The following is a 27,136-nucleotide window of genomic DNA, read 5'->3' on the forward strand; positions in this document are numbered from 1 at the left end:
AATCTGTTCATGTCTTAGAAAGCCCATTCTCAAATTTCGATATGGGTAACACTTGACCATTTTCTAAAAGGCATTGCGTAAACAAAAACATTCCAAGAAGTGTTACATATTACCACATCATTAACGCCTGATTGCGATAAGTGTCAAATAATCTACAGTTCACCGAGGCGTACACTGTGGAAGGGCACGGTTTGTTCCCATGTTGACGGCTGACTGAATGTTGTTTTCAGTAACGAATCAGCCATGAGCTGTCTGAGCTGTCGATCATTGGATCTCAGTCTATGATTATAACGGAATTGTATTAGATCTGCGGTGTAAGCTGTCTAAACCGGCACCAATTGGGACTGAAGAATTAATCCGGTTTAGACAATGTGCTGGATTTTAGAGTTGATGGTAAATGTACAGGCCACGGATTGGACTGCGATTTTACGCCAGTGTTGACAACTTGCCGGATTGGTTTGGGCAGCTTCCGTTGTATTAGATTTATAGAGTGAATGTTGTCCTTATGACATGCACAAGAGCACCAGCCATTTACTGATTTGATATTAGTAAAAAAACAAGGGGTACAACGCTACACATGTTTCATGAATCAATACGTAATACGATACCCATGTCACGATTCGATATGCATCACGTGCGTAAATTTAATTACATTTTGAACGATTAATATTTCATATTTGATAACTGTCCCTGAAAGGATCAACATTTTCTTATTCTCAGGAATTATAAAGTTCTAGATTCTCATCTGTGTGCATGGAAAACAATCACACACTCATAACAAATGGTATGAAAACGACAGATAAACTTATTCAAACCGATACTTTCAAACTAAATATCGATAGCAGTTTTGAAGGTATCGAGAATAATTGTATCGTCTTGACGATACAAAAAGATGTATCGCGGCATCTCTAAAAACATAGACATTGTTGTATATGATTTGATACAAAACTGTTGTATATTATTTGATACGAAACTGAATTGGATGTTTGGTAAGCGTTTCTGGCATTCTGACTGACTATGCCGAAAAGTATTGTCATCTTGTGTCATCGGTCTCATTGTCACATAGTTCACAGGAGATGACTTCTTCAGAGACGCTAGATTTTTTAACCTCTGGCTTCAAGCTTAAACATTCAATGAATCACCATTGGTGCAGAGAATAAAATCTGAGTTTACGATGTCTAAGTGGCGTAGGCATGTCACAAGAGAGTTTGTCATCATTAATCTCTGAAAGTTAACTTGACGCAAGAAAGCGTTTTTTATTAGCAACTAATGAAGAGTAAAGAAAGCGTTTTAAATTGACAACGCTGAAGGTAAATCGTAAAGTGAAGGTTTCTCTCCTTTAAAATGGGAACAGCCATACCCTACAGAAACCTGCGTCATTGTTGGGCTCATGACAGAATTCCTGCACCGAGGCGTGAAGGGATCTTGCGACCAGATTTGTTTCGTGGTTCATGTACAGTAACTACAGCCTCAATTTGCTCTGCTGTTCTGAGGTGGAGTACGCACGGGTTAACACGCTAAAGTCTTTTCAGTACGCCTGCATCTATCATCCACGCCATTTATTGCACCTTACTAACATAGAGCATGGACATTACTCAAAGCCTCCTCATGACGGGTGGTAGCCTTGTGGATACAGCGTTCGCTCGTCACCCTGAGTGACCGGGCTCGAATCCCCACCAATATGTGAAGCCTATGTCTGGTGTCCTCCGGTATGAGCGGCATAAAACCATCCATGTTCCCCATAGACCCGTTATGAAAATGTACTTAACACACAATGGTGTTTTGTCGTTTGTAATAGCAGTATTTCGATTTGCTATCGTTTCCTTTGCCCGTCAGTTTATAAAAAGGACGTACAATTATACACGTATGCTTTGGGCATTAAGCGTAGACATTACACAGAGTCTGAATATATTCTTTAAACCATAAAGTAGACAAAGACGTGATATGGCTCATTCTAAGACAAAACTGAAGAAAAATACAGAAACCTGTGGAACATATGGACGAATACAAGGAACGATCATCACATCACACCGGTATGACAAAGATTCCGTACATGTGATTCTCGTTGGTTTGGTTTAATAGGTTCCTTAACGATTGGAAATTAATACGTTGAGTTTTAGTTACAAGCATGTTTACATTTTTACATTTTTTTTGGTAGCGATAATACCTTGCGACCAACTATTGTAATATTGCAATAGTCTTTCTCAACGCATTGTCTCACTCGAAATCGTTTTCCAAATGTATGATTTATGTGAAATGAAAACAAGTGGATGTAGTTTCCGCCTTTTTTAAAAAAAACACCTGACATGAAACCTTCTGTTCTGAAACGTTCTGATATCCAGCGCATAGAGTATTGGGTCATTGTCTACCAGCCATGATTATCACCGAACCAAGTTAGACCCCACTCGCCTACTCGCCTACTCGCCTACTCGCCTACTCGCCTACTCGCCTACTCGCCTGCTCACCTACTCGCTCACACGCTCACTCATCCTCAGATGCACATAAATAAAGTCATTCACTTCAGCTTGAGTCACACGTTTAACACTTACGGACATTATGCAGTGATCAAAGCCACTCTACCGACGTTAAGTCATCCAGCTCACTGACCTACAAAATTATATCTACCGGGGCCATTTACTTAATTCACCCGGATTATACACCCTGCTGTTAAATACGTCACCTGGTACTAGTAATCTGTATCACGACCCGAAGGCTGATTATAGGTTGAACACCACACTTCTGTCTTAAGCCTTAAATTATGGCTGTTACCTCTGCCAATTTAATAATAAGTGTGATCTATCTAATTTGTGTAGCGACCCGTAATGCTATTCAGTAATTCTTGTTCTTATATATTTTTCCGTGTGAACGAACCTTTTTTCTCGCGTGTATTTATGGAAGATTGCATTCTATGTGCTGTGTCACAGTATATTTTTTTCATATTTTTTTATGTATTGCCTGTTCATTAGAGAATACACAAAGTCCTATAGAAAGTCGTCAAATGTAATATGTTTTATATTTCAGTAAAATATATAATGAGGGGTAAGTGAGTTTAGTTTTACGCCGTACCCAGCAATATTCCAGCTATATGGCGACCGTCTGTAAATTATCGAGCCTGGACCAGACAATCCAGTGATCAAACCCCAACGTCCCAAACAAAGTGGTCAAATGTAATTGGTATTTATATTCATTAAATTACATAAAATACAATTTGGCAATGGCAAAATTACAGTCAGTGTCCCATATAAAATGATAAAAGGTTATATATGTCATGCTTGTGATTACAGTGTCCAAGTTTAGTACTTTGTTAGGGTGTGTCCCGTCCGGGATTCGATCCCACATTAACAGAGTCTGGCCCCGAATCGCCAACACCCAAAGTCAACGGTCTAATATATTTAGTCACCACGGCAAAGGATAGTCCGCTATTCGTCAATCACAGAGAGGCACAGAAGCACGCCTACTGCCACTGGTGTGAGAGGGTGTACTATACCAGTCATATCTATATGAGGTACACTGTACGAAACTAAAGTGCACTCAAAGCTGCGCTATGTATGTGCCACTGGAGAAGTTCGACAACACTGTACGGAACTACTGTACAAGTGAGTACAGTACCAGCTGATCAGGAAACCAATACGCTTAGGTTCATCTGTACGGAAACATCCCATTTGCCATGCCCGATGAATACAAATTAAAAAGGTGAAATATTAAAGTAACACGCTCCATTTTTTCCTTCGCCGTTGACAGGTTCATACAACGTCAAGATAATGTACATCCTTTCTTCTGAAGTACACTGACACATGTGTGACCCTTCGAGCATAATACTTCCTGACCTGTCCTTCTGTACTACAGTAGCTCGCGACGTCAATACCGAGAGTGACTTTGCGTCTGTCAATGCCTGGGTATTGAAGCAATACAAGATCACAAGTGAAACCAACAGACGGGTCAAGCGTATCTGAGCCAAGCATTGCAAGACCTGCCTCACCTGGGCCGAAAAACAATCTTATTGTTTGATACGATGGGAGCCACAATCGTCGAACTGAACAGGTGATTGCGGTAGCTGGTCCACGTTTTTTACATGCCTGTGATATTGCTGCCACCCGTCCTGTACCTGTGTCTGGTTGAGTACCGGTATAACCTATCACCGTTCTAGAAGACTACATATTAACTGGTGTGTAAGGTCCAGGTTATGGAGTTAAGAGACTGGACTGGCAGGCATTGTGGAGAGACTATCACTGCCCCTGTCCCTCAGTAGGATTTCCCTGACCCCCTGTATATAATGCCCGTGGGAGAAGCTCATCATGGAGGGATTACTACCACTACGACTCCTGCTAGGTGAGTACCGACGTCATCATTACGACATCATCAGGTCTGACAGTGTGTATTGCCAGACCTCGTATTGTCAGCCAACATCTGGGTCTATATTTTCGAAGCTCTCTTAGCTCTCAGACAGTCGTAAGTTAATGTTAATGTATGGCACTTACGACTATCTACGAGAACTTCTAATATCTAGGCCCAGGGTTCATCGTGTGATGCTCATTTCTGTTAACGTATTACATTGTTTTCGCTACACTCCCTTCTCTGTGAAAAACTCCTTTGTCTTTTATGATATGCCGGGAGTTTTGCCACTTGATATAATGTTAATTTGTTATGCATAATATAGTGTGTAATTCATGGAATGAAAACCTGTAGACCTCAAAGACTATATGCTTTTCTTCTGATTGTCCTCATTTTTGACAAGAACGAGAAGACTGGGAACACCCTCACACAACACTTACAGTGTTTTCAAAGCGACACTTATAAAACCTATCTGTGCTTTTCAGGACAATGATTCGTAGCTATATTTATGTTCATGCATGTGACTTTATCCCACGACAGTTGAGTATTGTTTTACGCCACTTTTAGCAATAGTCCAGCAGTATCAGTTCGGACTACTAGAGAAATGGGCTTCATACATTGACTGCGGACTGAACGCTTGAACCACGGAACGATAAAATAGGAGGGATTACATAGGTCTTCTTGTGCTGCTGCATCGTAGTTCGTGGAAAATAGGAGGGATTATAAAGGTCTTCTTGTGCTGCTGCACCGTAATTCGTGGAAAATAGGAGGGATTATAAAGGTCTTCTTGTACTATTGCATCGTAATTCGTGGAGAGTTATTGTTTTTCACTCCAGCGTCTGCAGTAAGAACATGTAACATGGCGCAGACAATAGAGTCCCTGATCTTTCCATCGACGATGTGCCCCATTTGGGAACGGGTCTGTTTGCGTTGTGTTTTATATAGTGGCCGAGAGGGGATATTTCTTGACATGGGACCAGAAAGCGATAAAACGAGGCGAGAAAGCGGTAACTCAAGATAGGAATGCGTTAACTGGAGACAAGAAACCAATAACAAGAGACGAGAAAGTGATAACACGAGGCAAGAAAGCAAAAGCACGAGGCGAGAAAGCGATAAGTCGAGACACGAAAGTAATAGCCCGAGACGAGAAAGCGATAGCATGAGACTAGAAAGCCACAGTCTTGTGCAAGAACCTGTGATCGGTTTTTCTTGTCGTGATTTATCGCAATCTCGCGGCCGTAATTGAAGCTGGGTTCACTCCATGCTACCATAGTTTTGTCGCATTCAAATATAAAGTGCCCATTGGAAACTACAAGCGTGAAGCAACGGACGTTTTGTGAGATGCACTAAAACCATAGTGATATATGGCAGGGCGTGACATCCCAGTGATCAACACCTACGTAACATGTCGTTCTCCGTATCACATATCTGGCCATACTTTATTTATTAGTTCTGTTGATAAGAAAATTTATCAAAGCATTGTATGGATGTCTACGTAGAGAATATATTGAATGAATTGATTTAATATTATTTATGACACACGCAAAGGCAAGTCAGCTAGTAACAAGGCTACAGAACAAGTTAAAACAGTTTTCGTCATGGATGCAACTTTGAAAACGTCATTCACATGGATGACATAAGTTACTTTAAACACTTTAATGTCCATGTGCGCTGATCCAATCAATTTCAGCAGAAATGACGACCCATGAGGCCTTTGTCGATTTCTTCGAGTATTTTGGGTGTGAGATTATTTCAAATAGATCCCACTCCACAGGGAATTTTTGTTGGCCTTAAAAATTAAGGTAATCATAATCATAAAAAAACATTTACGAGTCCCACTATTTAAGCATGTGTTAATGAATCAGAAAAGGGGAAACAAATCCCACTACACAAACACGGTCAAAGGTACGTCAATTGTTCACCTAAACTAACACCCGTGAACACACGGTTCTGTCAGAATAAGGAACCGCTTGGGGCATCATATTACGAGAACTTCTACATCATCCTGTGTTCTGCCTCATTTTTACTTCTCTTTGAAAGAAGAAATACCTATTTGTCCAACTGTCATAGAGTTGCGACGATATATCGTAGTATCGATGATCGTGATACGTTATCGGACGATGAATGAACCGATACTTTTTTCGTATCGTGATACGTATCGTTGACCTTAAAAGTGTTAATTTTCATTAGACATTGACAGTTATGTCAAAGTTTACGCTGTTACTTGTAATGAAAATATACGTTTTTAAAGAAAAAAACTAAAGATAGCATATCGTCAATCTAATCGAATCATATCGTTCCAAGATATCGCGATACGTATCGTAACGTGAATTTTCTGTATCGTCACATCTCTACCAATTGACAGCCCTTCAGATAATATATTCCCCCGGTGCTCCTCGACCGGTATGACAAGTCCTGTGATCTGTAAGCCCTGTCAACATACATATCCACCACCCGTCGCCCCGCCCATTCACCAATGATTGATGGTCAGCGTTTAGTATACTCTCCTGACAAGACTGTTTACAATAGGGTTATGAAGGAATTTATCGACATACGTGTATATCGTTGTACGCCTTTGTGATAACTGAGGCGATTGCTCTTATTACTATGTTATTATGAAAGAGGGACGGGTGATATATGGGAGGACTTTATAGCAACACAACTAACTGTGAATTCAGGCTTTTGTACAAAGTAAACAGGCGTCTGAAGAATAAAACTGAACGATTTCAGAATATAAGTAGAGTAGAATCTTTAAGTGTACACTTTAGTTGCCCGATAGGGTACTTTAAAAGACACTGTTTTGTGGTTAACATCAAATGCATCTTTTGTTTTTCATTACCCCAAACCTCAAAATATTTTGTCTTCGTCACATCTAATATTCGACTCTTTATTAGAAGGTACAGATTTTTTGTACCAAGAATGTAAGAAATCCCACTTCTGTACAAATTCGCTAGACTGTGCGATCATGAAATCGTTATCAAAATGATTGGTAGGGTCAAGTTGGTTTACTTTCTTCATATTTGTTCCTGTGCATTAAGACAGCCATAGTCAGCAAAAACTGTTTTTAAAAAGCATGGAGCCCGGCATTTAAGAAAAATGAAATCGAAATCACTGGACCGCATTTCTTTGAAAATAGGGCGGCGGTGGTGATGTATACAATGTGTTTGTACATACGCACGATAATAGTGTCATAATGATGTTCAATTTATCAAAAACGCACAAAAATGGTTCCGCCTCGCAGCAGCGATTTCTTATAAAAAGAGTTTTGTCGCTTTCATTTATTAAAAGTCCCCACTTCTAAGGAATGGCTTCGGGCGACTCTAGACACGCTGCTTGACACAATGAGGCTCTGTGTGGTGAATAGCGTTCATAGGGCAGTTACATATTTCTAAACGTGTCATTTTCTATTGTAAGACTATAATGGGTGTCTAGATTTCGTGTGGCGTAACTGAAACAGTGGGTTGACTCCCATTTTCAAACAATAGTAAAGATCTCTTTTCAGTGTCAGTTTACATTAATGCGCGCCAGTGAAAACACTTGACGGCCAAGCAGAAGGAAAATAAACTGCACACAAAATTCGATGAAACAAGTGGATCGAAATCGTTACTGAGAATGTTATTTCTGACATTTTATAAGCAGCTGATTTGTTACTCTTTTACGTCTTGCAGCCAGTAAGTATGAGGCAAAATTTCTTACTTTCACTTACCGAGTACTCCCATGGTTATGTAAGCTAAAGACATGACGTGCCTTTGCATGTGTTTGTGACGAGTGACAACCATGAAGGATCGGAGGAAACGCTCAATCGTTCGTGAACACCTGGTGTCATGACTGTTTGATAGTGGGTCATGAATGCATGTTTATTTTACGGTAGGAATGATACTTTAGGCAATCGGCACACAGCTCTTATACTTATGGAAAAGAAATATGGCAACACGTTCAGCTAGAGAAAATGGATAAAATTAATTAAAAACTGACATTTCGGAACTGTGAGCTCTTCAATCGCTAGAAAGAACTTCCTTCCAAAGTTTACAACGGTGCGTTAAAACCTCCTCTAAAAATACTTTTCTTTGGCACATTTCATCGTTTAGCAAATGAATCAATACTTTCGAAACGATTTCCAGGTTTATTAAAATTATCTGTATCTCACAGGTTCGTTATTCCTTCAGGTGTAATTAATTACACAATGTCCAAGATGTAAATGTTCTCAGCAACACATCTGTATGACGACGGCTGGTATTCTTGCAAACCGGTGGTCGATAGCAAGAGCATGACACATGTCGTCGGGGCAGAGTATCAGTAATAGTGACCAAGAAATGACCATCTTCAGCTCATACAAAAACGATGTTTTGAAATTCCAAAGGTGGACTGAAATAAGAATACGTTTCTAACATATAGAAAGGCAAAGAGAGCTTTTTTCGGCATGAGGTGGCAGAGCATTCTAGTTCTCATGACCTGCAATCGCGTCTCAAGGACAACCGGTGCATGTTTACAGAACGTCCCTGATATCACCCCGTAGCCAATGATTATGCAGGTGCGTTAATCCAAGCCTGTTTGTGTGACCAAGCACACGGTGCCGGATATTTTCAAACAAAGACACGCTACCCTCAGCTCAGCGATCTGATATTAGGTCGTACCCTGCCTTTTATTCTTCGTCTGCCATTGTGGTGTTCTGAGATGAAGCAGAAAGATATAAGTATTGCGTAAGATGAAATTAATACACAACAGACTGAGATGAAAAAAATATTTTCTGAAAATGTTGAATGTGATTAAACTTCTAAAAGGAAGCTCCTGTTGTGGTAAGTTTTTATGTGACTCTCCTCATCACGGTGCAAAGCTGACTGAAACGTTTGAAATCCCAAAAATAACCACTACTTCTAGTATTTCTGGAACAATTAGGCTGCGTAAAAATAATTAAATGTTTCTCGGGCACATTTTCGTCAAAAGTGACGAAGGCGGTAGGACTTTGGGTTTTTTTTAAATTTTTTGACAGGAAAAAAAGTGACAAGTGACAGGTGCACATTTTTTATTTTTTTCTCTCAGAAATACAGCTTGGAAAGTTTAGCATGTGTTAATGAGTTGTAGATTCAGTCACACCCGTTCTAACAGACACTCGTCCTTATAGTGGACAAATGGATGAGCGGGACGAGATAAAGTCAAAATTATTTATTTATTTTTTGAATGGCAATTAAAAAAATGTTACGCGCACAAATAAAAGTGACGTGCCGATGCCCGATTCACTTTTTTACTTCAGCCTTAACAGGAAGTATCAAACTATCCCTGGAATGTTCTTCGCGTATAGCGATCCGCACACTTGCGATGCATCAATAACATTTTAGTTGTTTAATTTGAAAGGGGCTGAAAGACAATCTGCCCTTGAACTATTTTAGAAAGAGGTGGCCAGTATTACCGAACAACTGGGGAGGATTGACTACAGCAATGTGAAAAAGAGAACTGAGCATACCCAATGTGCATGCGTCAGGAGGTTCTAAACCATATTTCCCTCTCGAATACTACTACAATGAAAAATCAAACCGTTCTGTTAATTATAGAATAATATGTGATAATTATATAATAATGATGATGTTACATTTTAGTGCAGTGACTTCGTAATCAACTTAACTGTTTACGTTTGTCTCGAAGAACGGATACAACTCACCAAGTACATAATGGTTCTCTGGAATTTATGTTTCATAATGTATTCTTGCACAAGTTGACGGGGCTTAAAACATGTCTGCTTAGTATCACAGATTTATGTGCAGTGTTGTGACAGACGGTGTGTGTGGTGGACGTGGGTGAGGGAGAGGGGAAGGGACGCTAGACCAAAGGAGGGTTCTTGGGGTGGCAACTAATTAGCTATCCGTATTTGTCGCTAGATGATATACGATGAATCTGGTGGGCAGATTCTCTGATTTGTTTGATAATGTGTTAGCGTAACCCAACAAAGTTTATTGATATTTATAATAGGAATCACTGGTTAGCCAAGTCCGGGTGCGAATATTTACAGACCTACGTTAGAAAGATGAAATATAGCTGAATGCGGGATCAAACAACAATGTAAGGCTTCCCTCTATTGTTGGCAAATGCACCATCCAGATATATGTGGAACGATGTACGTGAATTAACAGTCGTGCCTGAATATCTGAATATCTAACACATTTCTAGAGGTGTTTCTGATGTGGCAAGGAAAGCAAGGGTTCATATTACGACAAGATGGAATGTTTGTTCACATGACTGTGTAGATGCAAATCCTGTATCGCGTTGTCCAGACACGTCTTTCATCACAGCCTCTTGTTGAGATAACGGAGATGATGTGTGTGTGAGTGTGAGTCTGTGAGAGTGTGTGTGAGTGTGAGTGTGTGTGTGTGAGAGAGAGAGAGAGAGAGAGAGAGAGAGAGTGTGTGTGTGTGTGTGTGTGTGTGTGTGTGTGTGTGTGTGTGTGTGTGTGTGTGTTCCCCGACCCGGAAATGTGTGTGACACGTTGTGACATTCCAGATCAGTCATATCACCCTTATGTTGCGTGTAGGGGTGGGGACTTACGGATACGGGGTGGGGTGAGGGTGAAATACGTTGAAATAAACCGCACTATTTTTTCCACTTGCACTCACATGACTGAATGGGGATTTGCAGCACACACGCACGCCACTCCCACAAGCACGCAGGTCACTCATACACACTTATGCAACCACCAAGGATCGAATATCAACGCACGTACGTCGCTCACACGCACTCGCAACCGCATACGAACGAATGTCAGTCACAAACGCACGCACGCACACCACTCACACGCACGCAACCATCCACGAACGAATGTCACTCACACATGCATGCACGCCTCTCACGTATGCACGTCACTCACACACGCACGCGACGACTCACACACATACGCACGCCTCTCATACACACACGCATCCAACACGCACGCACGGCACTCACGCACCCAGACACACGCGAGCACGTTTACCATTACAATTTATGCGCTGTACCATCTATTATTGTGCTGGACACACAAGCAAGTACACTGAAGAAAGGACTCATCCTTTATAACCATATTGTTAGTATAAAATTAGTATGATTTATGTACTCGCGTTTATTTATAACTTATTCCGTTATCATTCTTATCTTTATTCACTCTGTGAAAAGAGCTGTGAACATTCATGCCTATATTCTACTGCTATCCATACTGCCGACGCATCTGTGACGGCAATATGAGAAAGAACCCCATTCACATTTTCTCAAACACTGATCAGCGTTCCGCGTCAACCTACATCACAGTGCAAAACAGTTAAAATACCTATCTTCTACATACATCTCGTGTCGTCCCAATTCTCTCCGGTGAATGTTTTTTATCGTTGCACTGCGGGACAAAGTAGACTATTTTGTAAGGCAAAACTCACGAACATCACAGTCAACCAATGTATATATACTGAACAGAAGAAAGAAACGCAAGTTAAAAAAATGAAGTAATCGTTCATGTGTGCCTTCAATATTAAACTTGTCAAAAGAAGAAAGATGCGTTTCTAGTGCTTATGGTGCTTTGACAGTGTAGATTGAACCCGACAGATTTGTGGGCTTTCCGTTGGCATGGTCACCTGACGATGCAGCAGTAATGTTCTGTTTGGTACTTGGAGAGTTCACTGGGAACATTTTCAATGTTCCCCAACAGTGATAATCTTACACTTTAGCTCAAAAAAACTTTCTAACGAATTCGAATTGACGACGTTTCAGGAAACATACTGATTTTAAACAAAGCGTCATGAAGACGTCATAAGACGTCATAATAATAAGCGTCATTTTGTCATAATACTAGAGCTCATCATTCATGAAGCAAACTGTATCCTGATTAAAAGCCTTTTAGGTATTTTGATGCATACAGGTGACAGTTAAAACACCATTAAGTTGAACGCTGTGAACACGTTATTTACAATGTAAGGTGTGCTTATCGATATTAATACGATTTTTCAAACCCGTGTGTAACTGTGCAAAGTTTTGCTCTGTAATGTAAAGTAGTTTTATATATTAGATTTGATTATTGAGCATGCGTATATCTGAAAGCTGAGTGACTCTGCCTATCACACTACCAATAGTTAATGAATGTGTGTGGATTTGCTTTTTCAGTCACCTGGTATCTGGGTCATGTGTGCCACGCCCTCACCTCCACCCTCAATCTCGCGGCCGGTGAACAGGCAATAATTACCTCGCCCAATTTTGGACCCGGAAGGAAGTATCCAAGAGATATAGAGTACTTGTGGAACATACACAGTTCGCTTTCGAGTGTAAGTTTACTGTGACATTTATAGACATTTATAGATGTTTGTTGATACGTGAAACTCTCAAGTCACTCCACTGATTTTCACCATGAGCATCAATCCCCGCGATTTCTTACTATTACGAAGATCTTTTTTGTGCCCTATTCTTTAAAAAATATGTTTGTTTTTTTTCAGAAAATGACAGTAACGTTTAATGCCTTCGATTTAGAGCTTCATTTCCTCTGCGCATGGGATTACGTCATCGTGGACAACGACACGTGCGATAGCGGCACGGGCGAAAGACACTGTGGATCCGCCATTCCTGAACCATACGTCACTTCCGCCTCATCTGTCTGCATCCGGTTCCATTCTGATGCTATTATCCCTAAAGCTGGTTTTAATCTTACAGTTTCTGGTAAGACAATACATTATACTGGATCAAGCCTACTCTGATGTTTTTTGGCTTTTTTAATCTAAACATATTCTTGTATATTCTAACGAGAATAAAATAGTAATTGTCGTCATTTTTCAAATTTGTTATGAAATAGAAATGTGCATGCAGAAAGGACGTACGTATTAAGTGAGTACTGAGTAGTTTTACTTTTTGAAGAATATTTTAGCTGTACCGTGTTGTATTAGCTAAGGTGGAAGAATATCCTGACCGTCCTAAATGTTTTCTCGGAATTTCCTCTTCATCTGGGTGTAATCACTTTTAGCTTGAAAACCATGTAAGAATCTACATCGGTCCATGCAATGAATAAGAAGTTGTCATCCATAAAGTTGTATGTTTCACACCTGACCGTCCTAAACGTTTACCACCTGGGCGAAACCAGCGAGGACAGGGTTCTTGTATCAGATCAAAACTGTCCGCCACATCTTGTCTTAGCTATTCGGGATTCGAACCCATGATCCACAAGTACAAGGAGGCAACTCTGCACAATAAATCCCCGTCTACTTTGAAGTAATTCATTCAACTTGAAACGAGTAATACATCAACACATGAAACACATAAGACTGTTCTATCTATTCAGCATCTGTTTCGACAACTACATCGACACCGGCCACAATGTCAACGATATCAGCAACGCCAGTGCTCCCTCATATCGGTTGCGGAGCTGACACACCCATATCTCAGTCCGCCATCATATCGTCTCCCGGATATGGAGCTGACCCCAATTATCCGAACAATGTTGTGTGCCTCTGGATTGTCGAGTTACAAGTAAATCAGGTGAGAATTGCACTGCGGCTGTAAACAACACCGGGGCATGCACACAACACCTATTCACATCCCGGATCTGCCTCTGTACATGGTTCGTAGCCAAGATTGTGTCATAGTGAAAGAGATCCAACGTTGTTAAATCATGGCTAGAAGTGTCACTCTTACATGTTCATGCACATCGCCAGTGATGTCTTCCGCAAAACTAATCTGAACTGAGGCAGTAAAGAAAGTACACGTAGGCCCTTATTCTCGAAGCTTCCGTAGCTATCAGAATTCTTAACTTTGATCGTAGCCAATGTGTTAAGAGTGGGCTTAAAACGTTCGTAGGTCTACTAATGTTCCGAGAATAGCTAGCACGGTTTTTTTGGGCAATGATAATGTTCTTAAAAGTGTTTTCATTGTGACTGACATGTCGCAAAAATGTGAACGCGTTGAAGAATCACAGATATCGTACATAGTTGTGACTTTGCCAGCTGATCACGTCACTCAGTGCAGATGATTCATACAATTTAATGTAGACGGGAGTCAACATGCTCCGATCTTCCGGGATGCCGACAGCACGCAGTAGTATTCCTGTTATTGGGTAACCCAAAGCTGTGGATGCTGATGACTTCAGCATCCAGTTGCGCAGATGGAGAATGCGCAGGCGATGGTTATCCTGCCGGATGGTCACTTTAGACCTTCCGGTTCTGGGGCTGTAGATGCAATTCTGGCTGACACGTCTGATTAATCTGAAGAACAATATGACTCTTGCAGGCCCCACCCGCTGCTCATTGTCATGAAAGTTTCATGTGTCTCTTTAACTGGCATAACGGTAACAATCACAATCGACTGTGTTTAATAATTTTGGTGAATATCATGAACTAAATCATGATTTTTATATTCAACACCAACATTGTGAAGGACTTAAAAGCATCATTTAATTTTTTTTAAAACTATACTGTTTTTGGACAATACGCTATCCAAACCATGCTTTCTTCTGAACGTCAGTTCAGTTTCATGAAAAGATAATCGCTCCTTCCTTTCTTCCAGTCCAAGGAAATATAAAACCCCTGTCCTCTGCGTTATATGAAGGGCACTGTGATGAAATGTTATCACTAATATATGTACAGACTAGAAGTAAACTGATATGAGATGACACATTCCGAATATCCCGTAATGGCCCATTTATGTCACACTGGGCTTACAATTGTCCACGTCCGGTAAACCCAAGAACTCACAAATCGCAGTCTATGGAGAATACTTACAGGTCCTTCCAGGAGATAATGGGTGAACAGAATACTGGTCTGACATTACATTGGCCACAATTAGACCATAGAAAGTGGTCGACTGTCGAGATACCGAAATATGTCTCAGGGGAGATGAAGACGTTCGATGATGCGACAACATATTGTGCTTCACTGTCTCATGCATGACTACCCTGGGTTAATTTGAATGTAAGATTACTCCATCGACATAACCTAGTGCATAGTGTAAATAGTTTTAGTGTGGACATATTTGGCGTACTTCAGAAGTTCGGAATGAAAGGCTCTTTGACTGAACACCTCCAAAATGTGTTAAATAGGTCGACCTTGCATACATGAATGCACAACATTGTTGAATATCACAGTAGAGACCAGTTTAAAGGAGTATTTCACATTTCAGAAAAATATTCAGGATAAACAGCTGAATGTATCCAGTGAAAATGTATACGTTAGCAACATCATAACCCCCCATATGAATTTTGAATTAAAAGTGGTGACACCAGGGTAAGCATGTCCTTCAGTTCTGGAGGTACATGTCATCAAAACCGAATTGGCGTTTGCTGAGCAGTGAAAGAAAGTCCCTGCATGTTTTAGGTGTTACTTTATTATGTGTACATAATGCACACCTGCTGTTATATTAGCTTACCATTGAAAATATTCTTGGATCTATGTGTACAAATGTACACGTCAAGCATGGCAGGGGTAACGTGGTTGGGCATTCATTTCAGAGAGTCCAATTATTTTTTTTCAAAATACTCCTACACGTTGACCAAAACGATGCTTGACAACAGTGTTACCATCTGCACTGAAACGGTGCATCTGTTGCAGTAAGGTTGTATGTGTATAAAAAGTGTTCTTTTCCAACATAGCAGCATCTAAACACCACTTACAAAATCACTTAACAATCTTTGTCGGCATGTGAAAACACAACGTGTTTGCATTTTGAACTGATTGACCTGAATTTGTTACTTTGTGACTATCGAAAGCATCCGTTTGGAGATCTGTGTACGATTATACTCGAGACACATGGCAGTCCTATGGTGACATCACGCGTAATCGCGACATTCTGCGTTGCAAGAATTGCAAGTACAACACCTTCTTTTAATAGACTATATAACTGCAATAACTGAGCTGTCGAAAGACTCCGTGTTCCAAATCAATTCCTCCTGTCCTGCCTACAACAGAGCATTAACTCTATTTCAGACCGCCGTGGTGACGTTTGAAAGCTTCCATTTGGAGTTTCACAAAAGCTGTGTATATGACTGGCTGAAAATATATGACAGCCCCATGGTCAAGTCACAGGTAAAGACTACTTTGTGTGGTGACACAAAGCCAAGCAATATAACATTATCAAAAACGTCATATATTCAGTTCAAATCGGACATCATTGTTCCAAAGCCTGGCTTTCTTGCCAGAATCCTTATAACCAAAACCATGACAACATCTACAACAAATGTGCAATCGTCATCATCATCAACGCAATCAACGCCAACCCATAGTTCAACATCATCAACAACAGGGTCAACATTACCAGCACTTACGACTTCATTAACGGTAGCGTCAACAACAGCAACAACTGTCTCACCAACTACAACATTGACACCAACTGGGACGCCAACGTCCTCTGTTGAGATGTGTAAGAACGTCAACGTCGTTGGAGACGTTACCTCTATGACGCTACTGTCGCCGGGTTACAACGAGGGTCAGTATCCCCTCAATATATCATGTGACCTGACGCTGATAACGGGCACCGACAAGGTATGTTTTAACAATGAGTTTAGCTTTAGCAAGATTCCAGCAATGTCACGACGGGGGACACCAGAAATAGTCTTCACACATTGTGCCCATATCAGGAATTGAACCAGGATCTTCGGCATGACAAGCGAACACCTTTACCACTAAGCTACCCCGACGCTCCACGTTTTAACACGATGATTGGATTTGTTTGGAACTGTTTGACGTACCATAGTGATTAAAGTGTCGACTTCAACATAATGCAACGTGTGCAGCCCGTGGCGTGGTGTCCTCCGTCGTGACATACCTCGAAATGCAGAGTAAAAGACATTGAGGTTTAAGCTGTTTAAGTACTTTAACAGATATCATAACACTGCGATGAAAGCCTAGTTTGGTACCGTGGGCAAAGCCTATTACCGATGTCCTACACAGAGGTATTGCTGAATTTAGACAGCAATAGCGCTAAACCTTCGTCATCATCCCTGAAAACATCTTGGCTTTGAATCCCATAATAGAATTAATATGTAAAGTCTGTTCATGGTGTCTGTCCTTGAGAAAAAAACGGCACATTGCCAAAAGTAGCATAAAACCGCACCAGCTCAGTGAGATTTAAGTTCGAATCTTCCTGTAAGTTCCAGGGCCTGAACATAGACATGAAGTTTTAGGCGTAATTGTTTTGCTTTGTTCAGAAGCAGACCTGAGTACAGGTCGTGGCAAAAAAAAACTGTTCTGTGGTGGTAGTGGTACACACATTGTATTCTAAAGCACTGACGCTATGGTAGCTTTAGTGCTCAAATGTGGAACAGAACCTTTGACTCGAAGCTGCGTCGTGGTTTTAAAGTGAATGTTCCTGCTTACCAGAAGACTTTTTTGCATCTACCTCTTGTCCGAAAAAACACATTCCTGGCAATATTATAACATTAAATTTTGGAAAATCTACCAAATGAGTATTGTTTTAAAAAATATCGTTGTCAGTGATGGTTACTATAGATTACACGTTCCAAACTGTAGGAATGAAGATCAAAGATTAGGAATAAAGATGAAAAAAAAGATTGATACGAAGTAATTTTCTGCTTATCTAAGTCCCTTGCAGCAATCGGGGACGTTTAACTCTTTTACAGTGCCACTTCCTCTTAACATTAACCAGTGGCAAATGGCAGACAAATCACTGTCCACACAGATCCCACTGAGCGCTTCAGACAATAAGCTGGTGAATATTGCGTGAATCTCTGAACGTTTATGATTTATTGACATAATATTTATGATTTTCACACACATGAACAACCTAGCTTCTTGCACGATTGGGAGTGCTCGAACCGAGGCTACCCAAACATGAAGACATCTTTGTTAGAACTGAATGACATAATGTCCATTTATTTCAGAAATTGTTGATGTCCTTCCTGAAGTTCCAGCTGGAATACAACCCTCTCTGCATCTGGGACAGCCTCTCCCTGTACGACGGCACATGCAACTCCGGCAAGCTGATGGGCAAATACTGCGGATCCTCAAATCCTAGTAACCTGACGACGTTAGGAAATAGACTATGCATGAATTTCAAATCAGATATTGTTGTGCCAAAGCAAGGCTTCAAAATCATGATAACTACCAAAACAACTGTGCCCCTGATAGGTGGTATCCACAATAGCACAACGACCGCCATTACAGGAAGTGACGTCCATAAACTACCTACTACAACTTCCGGTGAAGTAACTGCAGCTAGTCCTCAAACGTCCAACTCTCCGAGCAGTGGTTCGACGAATACGGGTGTCCCACATCCTACAACTCCCTCGTCTACCACACATCTTTTCACACCTACAGAGGGCCCATCCTCAGCCTCGTCGACATCCTCAACCTCGTCGTCATCAACTCAAACTGTCTCATCTTCAGAAAGATCGTCAACCGAGTATGCTGTCACTTTGTCTTCATCCAGTGGAGAACCATCTGCTGGCATATCTTCTGCTAGTCCAACAGAGCCATCACCAAGTGATGTGTCCAGCACATTGTCATCATCATCATCCTCGACATCTGTCTCCCTAGAAGTCCCTATTTGCAGTTTATCAGCGCTGGATGTTTATTCATCAGTCACAGTGACATCTCCAAATCTTGGCTCTGGGCAGCCCTACCCACCAGACACGACATGCACTCTGTGTCTGTCTTGTCCACACGCACAGGTAACGCCATCCTGAACATCAGTCAGAAACATCTTTACCTGCCTCTAGTTTGAATAGTAAATATAAGCAAATTCAATTGTGATCGAATTTAAATGACTGATATCAGAACATAGGTAATAGTGAGAGAGCTGATTTTAACGCCGCTTTCGACAGTATGTGCACATATCTAAATGTTAGTTTACCTCGGGTGGCCAGTCGGAAGTGATGCAGCGCCCTAGCCAATGGTATGGTTTGGACAGAGACTGTAATATTGCTAAAAGCGGCATAAAGCTATACTCACTCACTCATTAATAGTTGTATTGACTGGTTTTCACATTTTGATCATTGACGGTCACTGACGTTTACCACGTAAGATCAAAGGCCACGGGTTGATCCGTAATGTAAGTCTCGATCCTACAACTTAAGGAAATGGATGCACCGATTTTTATGTATGCGTGTCCTATTGGGGCTTCAGAAGCTACACCTGTCTTTCACGGAGTTCGACGTGGAGCCCCACAATACATGCGCGTGGGACAGTCTAACTGTTTACGATGGAAACTCTACAACTGCGCCTACACTAGCAACCCTGTGTGGGGATCTGGATGCAGCGGATAGTTTCACTTCATCGACTCATTCACTTTGTCTGAAGTTTGTCTCGGATTTCATCGTTCAAAAGCGGGGTTTCAACGCAACCGTTAAACCATTCGAAGGTAATCGTGGTAATTGCACCCTGTTCTATATCTGAGTAGTATGCAAGTAGGTTTGGTTCGGAAGAGAGGGGAAGGAGTATGGTTTTACGTCCCTTTTACAAAGGCGTAGGAACAATTTAAAAGTTGGGGGCAAGATTTGGAAATTGATGGGGGGCTGGTGTGGATGCAGTTGCATCTTTTGTCATTGGAGAAAATGAACTCCTAGGCAACATCGACTATGTACAGTCCGCTGATTCGAATGCATCGAAACTTGTGAAATTATCGGGTGGGGAGGGTGAGGGTCACTGCCCCGGGTCAGGGTCATAGCTGGTACATACATACAAGTCAGGTACGTTAAAAAATAACAGCAACAAAATTTCCAGTACCGTTCAAGCACCCGGTCCACGCGAATGTCCGTGCGTGGATATACACATCTTTTGGTCTTTGCCCTTTGGGTCTGATGCCAAAGATATGATTATCGAAACTTGTTCTTGCAGTCACTGGTCATTTGGCAACATCGTCTCTACCAACTTCACACAATGTCTATTCAACGTCAACATCTACTGCGCCTTCGTCTCCCACGTCATCAACTACATCGGACTGGACACGTACTTCAACTACCCCGAAGGTTACCTCTGACGTCAGTGTCGACGATACAACTAAATCTCATACGGTGGCTACCACGCCGACAACGACAACGACGAAATTAATCACGACTACACCTTCAACTACGGCCATCAAAGCTACAACCACGCCCGCCACAACTACAACCACATCCACCACATCTACAACCACACCAACCACAATTTCAACAACGTCCTCCACAACTACAACCACGGCTACCACAAGTGCAACAACACCCACCACATCTACAACCACACCAGCTACAAGTACAACAACACCCACCACAACTACAACCACAATTTCAAAAACGTTTTCCACATCTACAACCACGCCTACCACAACTACAACAACAACCACATCTACAACCACACCAGCTACAAGTACAACAACACCCACCACAACTACAACCACAATTTCAAAAACGTTTTCCACATCTACAACCACGCCTACCACAACTACAACAACAACAACCACATCTACAACCACACCAGCTACAAGTACAACAACACCCGCCATAACTACAACCACAATTTCAAAAACGTTTTCCACATCTACAACCACGCCTACCACAACTACAACAACAACAACCACATCTACAACCACACCAGGTACAAGTACAACACCCACCACAACTACAACCACACCAGCCACAATTTCAACAACGTCCTCCACAACTACAGTCACACCAACCACCACTACAACACCCACCATAACTACAACAACACCCACCACAACTACAACCACACCAGCCACAACTACAACACCCACCACAACTACAGTCACACCAACCACAACTGCAAAAACACCCACCATAACTACAACCACACCAACCACAACTACAACCATACCAACCACAACTACCACCATCGTAGTCGATACGACAACTGCGACGATAGCCACTTCCGGTGTTCCTCACGTTACCTGCACTAGTCACGCACAAGTTTTAACGTCATCGTCAGGAATACTTATATCTCCTGGGTTCGAATCCCAAATAGGATACCCAAATAACCTCGATTGTAAATGGCTGATACATACTGAGTCACACCGAGCGATCCACATCGCGTTCACCAACTTTGAGTTAGAATCCCATAGCAGTTGCAGCTGGGACAGTCTCACAGTCTACAATGGTAGTGACGTCACTGATGACGTCATAGCAAAATTATGTGGTGCTGAATTACCAGGGAATATCACTACAAAAGGTCGATCGGTTCTTCTCCATTTCCACTCAGACAGAGTGATCTCGAAGACTGGGTTCCGTCTCTTGTACCACACTGAAGTTATACCCACTCAGCCAGGTACCAGTGTAACTGTTATTATTCAGATTCATTATTGTTGCTACAAACCTGAGTTTAACTTAATAAAAGCTAGCACTGAAAGCGTGACAACCATTACATTTTCTGGTTGTTCGTGACTGTCGGTCCGTTTCTAAGGGCAGTGGTCGTGCTCCCGAGACTGACAGCCAACATGCTGAGCTCTTGGGCATCTCTACACTTCAGCTTGCTGTGTGATTCAACATTGCGACCAGTTTAAAACCCCTAGATATTAAAGAATTAGTTGGCCAGGATCGCTGGCTTATTAGATGGCATGTCATCCTATCATGTGCGCGTGGAGTGCGGTGCCCATGATGGCAGGCACTGGCTTGTGTTCCAGACTCGAATATTTACAGACCGCCGCCAAATAGTTGGAGTATAGCAGAGTTCGGCGGTCTGCATCAGTAAACAACAAACAAACTCACTCCTCAAAGTGTCAACGCTTTAGGAATTCACACACACATACATATCCGCCAGTCATCTTCAAATTGTGACTCATGTTTTGAAAGGTAAGTTAACCGTATCTGTTTCCAGGTCAGTCGACTGATGCTCAGTTCACGTGCAGTGACGGTACGTCTGTCTCGTTGTATCAGCGTTGTGACGGCAACACCGACTGCATCGACATGGAGGATGAGGACAACTGTAGTAAGTCGTATCCATCACAAGCTGCTGGGGTTTATACTTCCCAAGGAGTTGAGTATAAACATCGAATGTACAGACCCAGTGACTGGGTAATGAAAGGATCTTTCATGCTTTAGGTGTATTTGATCAGTTTCAAGATGGCAGGTTCGCCATACACATTCATAATATACTCTTCTAAAAACGTAGGGGAACTTTACATTCAGTGTACGATTGTCGAAATTGGGAGATATATGGGATTAAATCAATGTGATACATTAATAATACATCTTTTGAGAATACATCACGTAGATTTCATTCAAGGCATAGCTGTTGGTTCAGTTATCTCCCTTGTTAGGTGACATGAATATGACATGAACATTTCAGGTTTACAATTTTCAGTTAGAAGTGTGTGGTTTAACCCTGAAAACCCTGACTATGTACAGATGCAAGAAAATTATCGGAAAAAAATATCTACAGTGATTTATCGCCTGGAAAACGTCAAAATTCATAGTGACACCCATGCACGTGTAGGAGGCTGCCACGTTGTGCACGTGCTCCCCATGCATTGTGTTTGCGTGTGGTGATAACGTGAAATGATGTTGCATACACAAGATGAATGTCATTGTAACTGTCCTCGATTGGTTTTCTTTCTACCATACTGCAAAGTTCAGGTTCCCCTACATTTTTGAAGAGCATATGACAGTCATAAACCTAAACGTGTACTAATAACTGTGAGGATGATATTGTCACGAACATTCAAGATGAAATTCATATAATTACTGCTCCAGATGATACAGCGATAAAATAATAGATTTATATTAAATTAATTTTACGAATATCGCCCAGTGTTGAATGTAACAAAATACTAGATACCACACATCATATGAAAACGCATTTCCTATGCTTCAGCAATGGTGGATCCTACAGATGATGAAGACTTACTGTTTGTCATGCGCAATGGCTCGTTGTTTCCGGTCTGTTTTGATCAATGGGAGGCCGAATTTTCTGATCAAGCATGTATGGAAGCGGGATATGGGTAAATGGACCCAAAACACTGATCTTTTAAACTTAAATTTGGTGATTCCTACTTTTCTAAATTAATCGGGAACCATTAACCAAAGTTAATACCGTAATGCGTTTATAGAAAACGCGTAATGTTGGTACCAATATTTCGGTGTATTCGATGACATATTGTACTGTTCCTGGTGTCAAGAAACGTTATTCAACAACGAGGAAAGGCGTCACGAGCAACAACGTTCCTTATTCCAACGGAAGATGTCGTAAGAGACCATGGCCTCTTCCACAACAAGTTCATATTCAGGTGAGCATGTAAATATTCTCTCTTATATACACACACACCTCAAGGTAACGTCTCCCTGGTGGATAGCGTGTCCACGTAGAGTTGACGGTCGATGGTCCCGGTCACGTCATGCCACAAGACATCATTGCACTTGTAACCCTGCTTCGACAGTGAGCGAGACTTCACGCCACTTTTAGCAATTGTCCAACAACAGCATGGTGGGGGACGCCAGAAATGGCTTCAGACTTTATGTGGGGAATCGACATCAACGTGTTTTTGCCGTTTGAAACGTTTTACTCATTAGGCCACACCAACACCCCTCGGCATTAAGAGGATGCAAAAAGTCTGCTTGTCCCGTTGCAGCAGTTTAGGTTCGGCTACACGGGTGCAGTAGAAGGTTTTTGCAACGTTGCAACCCACTCTGGAGCATAACTTTGGCCCTGTCACGTTCACATTCTGATACTCGCGGCATATCTGTGGTGATTCGTTTTAAGCTGCATGTGTAACCTGTCCAAAAACTAACATATATACCCTTCGTGCATGTGAAACTCTGACATTGGCTCAAAATCATTGTTACAATTTTAAACTTCGACGTGTTATCCACGAAGTGAATTTCACTGCAGATATCATATTGCTACGTTTGGGCGACATGTTTCAGTGTATAATCTACCCCCCAAAATGTTTCTTTAAAATTTGAGAAATGGTAACCTTTGGTGTACTTTCAGTTTACAAACGATCAGTAAACTGTCTGGTCACGTTCGGGTTTATACGGTGCTACATTTCAAAATAATGACTGTAACTCTGGACCAGGCAATACAGTGGCTGACATCATGAACATCGATCTATGCTATCAGGATACGATGACATGCATCAAAGAGGTCTGAAAGTCTGACTTCAGGAACCCATTAGTTGCCTCGCATTGCAAACATTGCAAACATTGCAAACATTGCAAACTGAACAACAAATTCTAATGCTAATTTTACCGATTCTTGTCAAAATTGGAAATATTTTGTCGCGTATATTGCAGTTCCGCGTGTGCAAGTGGCCGTGCTGTCTCCTTGACCTGCCAACCCAGAGGTGAAGTTGCATGTTTAGATTCATTGTCCTAATCCATCTCGTTCTTACATTTGATGAAAAATTAATATAATCTTTGCTTTCTCGTTTATAAAGTAATTTTGCATACTTCTACCTTATTGTTTGACAGTTAGCACATTCTAACTCGTTATGAATATATGCAACAAACAGGTACAGTGTGCGCCGTGCAGAGATCTTAGGCTTAAACTATACTGATCAGCAAAAGAAACAAGTTTCGAAAAAAATAAGTATTATAAAAGTAAGCGTTCATGTTTATGTCTTCTATTCAAAGACATGACAAAAAGCCAGGGTTGCGTTTCTTTTGCTGTTCTGTCTATAATAAATTACATGCTGTGATATGTTCTTACGACTGTCGAACAATTTCAAAGGGGGCGAAGGTGGCTATATTGTTGCTCATTCTATCAATCACTCGTTGGTCGACCCATACTCCAAACTACATTAAGTCTCTCTTCTGAACTAGGGCTGCACAGTATTACCGGTCTACCGGTTTATCGCAATACGCTTTTTACGTGTATGTATTGCAATATTTTTTTCTGTATATTGGGTAAAGAAAATATATGAAGTTTTTGTGATAATCTTTTGGCTTTCAATTAAAATGTAGAAAACAGGACTGACATGCACAATTAGTGTCACTAACTGTCAATCAACTGCAATACGTATCGCAATACAGGTACCTATATCGGGATATCTTGCAGTACAATGTTGACGCAATACACAGTGCTAAGCAAGGATGCAAAAAGCTGTTTGCCTTAAACTATGTAGGTCCGTAGAGGCTTCTTCGTAGATTGGACGGGATCGGGTGGTCAGGCTCGCTAATTCGGTTGACACGTGTCATCGCTGTTCATGCTGTTGATCACTAGACAGTCTTGTCCAGACTCGATTATTTACATACCGCCGCCATATAGTTGGAATATTGCTGGCTGTGGCGTAAAACTAAACTTACTCCTAGATTGGATGGACAGACTCCGAGAACACAGGGCTTTGCTCTTATTATCAACCACTGGTTTGATTGCTTGCACTTCGACGACACATTTGCTTGTAATCAATACCTATACAAACATTTAAACTGTTCTCTTTATATCCTCAGAGTGTGGCCGCAAGTCGAATAACTTGCCGACTGCCTATATATTAGGCGGAAGCCGCTCTGTACGCGGAGAATGGCCATGGGTTGTCTCCCTTATGTCAGGTCGGAAACAGGTGTGTGGTGCTGCCATCATCAGTAGCATGTGGGTTATCACAGCTGGACACTGCGTGGAGACGTATGTAAAATCAGATTAACGGTTCTTTTCGTCCATGTTATACAATACCTGTATGTTAAAGAACTCAAACAGACAACAGCAAAGTTTTGGTTAGAAACGTCGTTCGTTTTAAGCATTTCGACTTTCGACGCATATTGAGCAGTTCGTTGAAACCGAACTCGTTATAAACGTAGCTTATATTTATATGTTTGAAAAACCACTTCAAAGCAAGAAATCACAGTAAAATGTTGCTAAAGTAATAGGTTATGCTCTAAAACCTACCGCGAACATACTAACTCTAATTTTGTCAAAAGTGGACTTAGGACACTCTGGTTTTCTTAGTAAGTCTATTATAAGTACGTTACGAATGTTCGTAGCGTTACGAACTCTTTGTTATTCGGAACCTGTACGGTAAAATAAAGAGGCTAGCCGTCAAATCAGTTCTTTCACTCAGAAGGAGATATCGCGATTTGAAACCTCTAAGTGGTCACTAAGAATCTAATTCCAGATACACCCTTTTCATATTCCAACATTGCGTGATTCTTCTTCAGCCTGATCAACTCTCCACAGACAACGAACATCGTCGCAGGCCACGTCAATCTCGACGGCCCGAATGTTGAGAGCTTCCGCGTTACAGAAATCGTCCTTCATCCCGAGTACAATTTCATCTACTACGCTGACATTGCACTTATTCGCCTACAGCGCCCTCTTGTGTTTTCCGTCAGAGTTAAACCCCTTTGTCTACCTTCCCACCAACGCGACTGGCCGACTTCTTTGCCTTGTTTTATAGCTGGATGGGGCGTCAACAAGAAAATGAGTAAGCAGGATAAAACTTTGCAGTGAAAAGCAACTTTGAATAACAATAACTTAAATCAACCTTTAACTTTCATAACATAAATGGCCATTGGTTTTACACATTGGTTTCCATTTTTCACTATTATGACTATGCTGAATGTCAGAGTGCTTAAAACAGATTTTATTATCTAATATTTTCATACGTTGTAGTCCGTAGACTGTTTCCATTTGTGTAGTCTTTTACATGCGCATGGCTGGTTTAAAGTCAAAAGGATATTTTTTACATACTTATCAGGTAAGAAAGCCAACAATGCCCACGTGAGTGGCGCTTACTCAATTTCTCTCATAACACAGTCTACAAAAAGTAGAGATGCGAGGTCAACATACGGGCGGTAGGTCACCCAGGTCACGAGATGACCTGGACACGTCATTCCCTTACTAGAGACGAGCGAGTCAAGACGTGTTGCTTGGCCGCTCTACTGGATTCTAGTTAAGTGTGTGCTTTGTTTATTGCATTTTTCTATATATCTCTCTCTCTC

At 41.4% G+C, this 27,136-nt stretch overlaps 1 protein-coding gene across 1 annotated transcript in view; it reads left to right on the forward strand.

The window, feature by feature from the left end:
* The first annotated feature begins 4,290 nt into the window (after positions 1 to 4,290).
* LOC137281097 (serine-rich adhesin for platelets-like) overlaps positions 4,291 to 27,136 on the forward strand; it is a 37,651-nt gene continuing 14,805 nt past the window's right edge. Inside the window, exons 1-14 of the mRNA XM_067812232.1 lie at positions 4,291 to 4,329; positions 12,448 to 12,605; positions 12,774 to 12,993; positions 13,610 to 13,806; positions 16,245 to 16,799; positions 18,158 to 18,946; positions 19,401 to 19,635; positions 20,112 to 21,533; positions 22,083 to 22,193; positions 23,079 to 23,205; positions 23,383 to 23,490; positions 24,497 to 24,546; positions 25,652 to 25,823; positions 26,354 to 26,619. Of these exons, the coding sequence (XP_067668333.1) occupies positions 4,296 to 4,329; positions 12,448 to 12,605; positions 12,774 to 12,993; positions 13,610 to 13,806; positions 16,245 to 16,799; positions 18,158 to 18,946; positions 19,401 to 19,635; positions 20,112 to 21,533; positions 22,083 to 22,193; positions 23,079 to 23,205; positions 23,383 to 23,490; positions 24,497 to 24,546; positions 25,652 to 25,823; positions 26,354 to 26,619 (4,444 nt within the window). The 5' untranslated portion in view covers positions 4,291 to 4,295. The remainder of the gene's footprint in view (positions 4,330 to 12,447; positions 12,606 to 12,773; positions 12,994 to 13,609; positions 13,807 to 16,244; positions 16,800 to 18,157; positions 18,947 to 19,400; positions 19,636 to 20,111; positions 21,534 to 22,082; positions 22,194 to 23,078; positions 23,206 to 23,382; positions 23,491 to 24,496; positions 24,547 to 25,651; positions 25,824 to 26,353; positions 26,620 to 27,136) is intronic.

Source organism: Haliotis asinina, chromosome 1, assembly GCF_037392515.1.
Source record: "Haliotis asinina isolate JCU_RB_2024 chromosome 1, JCU_Hal_asi_v2, whole genome shotgun sequence".
In the NCBI taxonomy this organism is placed as follows: Eukaryota; Metazoa; Mollusca; class Gastropoda; order Lepetellida; family Haliotidae; genus Haliotis; species Haliotis asinina.